Here is a 4,026-nt window from a genome sequence, read left to right as displayed (position 1 = left end):
GTCCTCATCGAACGCATCCAGCGAACCGGAAGCCCCCGGATTCTGATCATTTATCAACCACCCGTCCAATTCCACGTCATGGTGACCCATTACATCGAATGCTTCCTCCTCCTGCTGTGACTGCACTTCTGCCTGCAGGGCCAATACTTCTGTAGACAACTGCCCGCCACCTCCTTGACCCTGTACCTGCGCGATTGCCCCACCGCAGTCGGTCCCAGTTCTTCATACCCCTGGTCCACCGGGCCTTCTGTTCCTGCTCCCGTGTGGTATTCCCACACCAAATCCATAATACTCGATGCTCCTGGATTGTTCGTCAAATACCGATTCAGTTCCATAGTCAAGTCATCTATCACACGGGACTCTTCCGCATCCTGCTGAGCCGTGAAATGTTGCGTATGTAATTGTCCTGCCGCAGTTGAGGTCAACATGTCGGTAGACCACTGTCTGGTGCCAACTTGATCCTGTACCCCCGGCGGCAGTCCCCGTGCTTCTTGCCGACGGTCTGCCGTGGTGGCATCAGCCCGCACCTGGTTCATCAGCGACGAATCCGCATCGTGTATGGCATGTGCTCTTCCATACGTCTGGTTCGTCCAAGCCATATATCCTGCATCACAAAGCTCGGGTCTTGTCCGAGACATTTCTACGGTCTCGTGGTCGTTTGTGGGGGGTACCGCGCCTGGCGCCAACCCCATAAACACCGTCGCCCGCAACATCACTCGGCGTCTCGCATTCCCACCACACCACGCCAGGCGCATAAGATATTTTTTTTACCGCCACTCGAGGTGAAGTATGACGCACGGTGATGAACTTTGAGGGTGTATGCTGGGTGGCAACTCACCGGTTAGACGGCAACTCACCGGTTAGACGGCAAGGGTGGTGCTTCGCATTAGGGCTGGAGACGCGCGCGGCGCCAACCTTAACACTTTTGCGTGGGGAGTATTGAGGCGAGCTAGTTCTTTCATGACCGTCCGTCCGTCGCGGCGCCAGCGCTACACTACTGCTATCGTTTCGCGGGAGGGAACGAACTCTACTCTCTCCAAAAACAGTATAAAGCCAGTGGTGCACAACTCGGCCACGCTAACACAGGGCCAATAAGCTACGAAAACAGGGAGCCTGCTTGAGACAAAGAAAAACACGCGGCCTGGCGATATTGATCGGGGCCTCGACGCCAGGAAACGAAGTCTTGAAACTATCTACGCCAGGATAAATGTCTATCACCACATTCTGATTCTAAATCTCTACTTAGCGCAGTGTGTGCACACACTTCTTAGACACAAAAGGCTAATCAATCGGCGAGCAACAACCTTCTCAAAAACAGCTACAGCACAGATCGCAAGCCGAAGAAATTGACATCTAAAGCACATAAGATACATCAGGGAGAAGCCTCGGTCAGTAGGGTTGTATCTGGCGCTAAGAGTCAGTTAAGGACGTGGACCTGCTGGCGGACGTTGGTGAGAAATCGATGAAACAAGAAACCGGTCATGACAGCTTCGGATGAAGCCGAACTGGGGCAAAAGGTGCCTAGCACTAAAAATATCATACACCGCCTCGGAAGACAGGGCCATTGTGCACCACCCAAGTGCGAACGTTCTAATGGCCAGCCCTTGTGCCCGGCTCGCCTGGGGTGTACTCAGCTCGTCGGTTTAATTCGCCGTTGTGCTCGTGGCGGGGAGGTGTCGCTTCTGGAGGTGTCGCTTCTGGGTTCGAGCGGGATGGAATTGGAACTGTTTGCAGAGCTCGTTGGCTCGTTCATGTTTGAGACCGGAGTGCTCAAGAAGGCAGCCCATTAAGACGATGTCGGAGAGATGGGCAGCTGGAGGGAGGCGCGCTCTAAACAGCGCAATGAGTTGGCTGAACGTGCCGTCCCCGAGTACTCGATGGGCAAGGCGGGCGACGGAGTCGAAGCCCGAAGATCGCCAGAGCTTGTACGGGGGGACATCACGTCCTTGAGGGGACCGTCCGAAGTGTCGGACTCCCTTCTTGAGCCAGTGTGCTGTCCAGCAAAGGAGCGCCAGTTGTTGTCGGAAGGCCTGCGATTCGGGCAATGGGCCGAAGTCATGGGGGAACACATCCCAGTTCAGGTTGACCGAGAATGTCCAGCCGTTGTCGCCGGCACCGAGCCACTTCTTGATGTGATAGTCGAAGGTCTGCCTGGCGCCAGGCCAGCGCAGAACACTGGCGAGGAACCAGAGTGGTGAGATGTGGGCTGGGCGCGGGATCACTCGCTCGGCCGCGGCTACTAAGCCGTCAACTTCAGAGGGTCCCAACTGGTCTTTAATGACGCCAGCCAGATGCAACCACCGCCAACCACAGGAGGTGAAACCGTGCCCGGTGCGGCATGCTTCCAGCTTGCCCAGCTCCAGTCGCCCCATCCTAACTGCCACAAACATGGCCATTTCCCACCTCCCTTCCTCCGGCATGATCCCTTCTTGATCCAACCACTCCTTTCCGTAGCGCTCTGCTGCCTTCTGCTCTGCTGTGACACATTCCTGTATCACAGTCCCCACGAAAGACCTCAACGCGGAGTCGCCGGCCGCGTCCCAGCTAGACAGGCGCGACAGTGGCCGCCGGCATGTCACGGGCAGCTCAGGCGAACGCGGTCGAATCGCACCAGGCCGAGCCGCACCACGGTCCTGTTCCACGATAGGCGCCAAGTCTGCCAGTTTGCAAACAGACCTCTTGCTCCTTCTCAATGGAATGTTGACCCAGCCCATAAGACACGAAGCCTGATCACAGGTCGTCGTCAACTTGCTCCAAGGAAATGTTGGAATGCGAGCCATCCAAGCCCGGATCTCTTCATCAAACCTCTCCGCACCTAGCACGCTGCGTATAACCGAGGCTTCAGCTGTTCGCCGATATGGAACCATTGTGGCCGGCTTCCCAGCGTAAAAAGCCGTGGCCGCTTGGTGCAGCCAGAACTCGAGTTTGGAAGCGGTGCTTACTAACTTAGTCGGCGTCGCGCCCTGTGGCAGTCGCGACACGTCATCCGGAATGGTGCCTCTGTACAGTGGCAAAAGAGAACTCCTCCGAGTCGGCGCGGGATGCCTTTTCGGCATGCGCCGCCAGAGGGTACCTGCTCCTCCGATGTCGTCTATCATACACGCTAGGAACCACGTATCCGAGACTTCCGGAGGCTTCGCCTGACTCTGCTCCGCCACAGCGACTAGCAGATCGAACTCGCTTCCCGCTTCGGAGCCGGGTCGACCAAGCAAGCGATAGCTTGAGTCATTGCTTGGGCTAAGTGGTTGGTTTGATAACCTCTCTCGCAAAAAGAGTGCAAGATCCTGTGCACGCCATGTACAGACGTCGAACGAGACGTCCTCATTCCGCTCCAGTGCTGTTTCTTGGAAGCACTTGAAAACACATCGGACAGCCTCGCTTTCCTCATCGCCACACAGCCGCACAGGATCCACCCCTTCAGCTAGACAGTCACTCAAAACGCGTGCGGTCAGCCCCTCCAGGACATCACGCGGGTAGACTGCATCCTCTCCGACACAAGGCTGCCCGACGCCAGGTTGACGGGGTGACTCCGCCGGTTGTCCGCCCAGAACCGGTCCCGGTCTTTCGCAGCGCTGGTCCACGGTCGAATTTGTTTTTGCTTCCGTGTGGTCCGTCAGAAACAGTTCCCAGTCCTGATCGAACGCATCCAGCGAACCGGAAGCCCCCGGATTCTGATCATTTATCAACCACCCGTCCAATTCCACGTCATGGTGACCCATTACATCGGATGCTTCCTCCTCCTGCTGTGACTGCACTTCTGCCTGCAGGGCCAATACTTCTGTAGACAACTGCCCGCCGCCTCCTTGACCCTGTACCTGCGCCGATTGCCCCACCGCAGTCGGTCCCAGTTCTTCATACCCCTGGTCCACCGGGCCCTCTGTTCCTGCTCCCGTGTGATATTCCCACACCAAATCCATAACTCCCGCATCCTGCTGATTCAGTGCATCTAACTGTCCTGTTGCAGCTGAGGTGAATACATCTGTAGACAACTGCCCGGTGCCAATTTGGCCCTGTACCTCCGGTGGC

General features: G+C 56.8%; 1 protein-coding gene across 1 annotated transcript; it reads left to right on the top strand.

Annotated features, from left to right (window-relative positions):
- Positions 1 to 2,316: 2,316 nt before the first annotated feature.
- On the top strand, positions 2,317 to 2,450 carry GNI_047570 (hypothetical protein; the record flags this gene model as incomplete). Its single annotated transcript, XM_011131326.1, has 1 exon — positions 2,317 to 2,450. A coding segment is annotated over one exon (134 nt), but the record flags the coding sequence as incomplete, so codon positions are not given.
- Between the last annotated feature and the right edge of the window lie 1,576 nt (positions 2,451 to 4,026).

This window comes from Gregarina niphandrodes (assembly GCF_000223845.1).
Source record: "Gregarina niphandrodes unplaced genomic scaffold scaffold00006, whole genome shotgun sequence".
In the NCBI taxonomy this organism is placed as follows: Eukaryota; Apicomplexa; class Conoidasida; order Eugregarinorida; family Gregarinidae; genus Gregarina; species Gregarina niphandrodes.
This window is presented reverse-complemented; position numbering and strand designations above follow the sequence as displayed.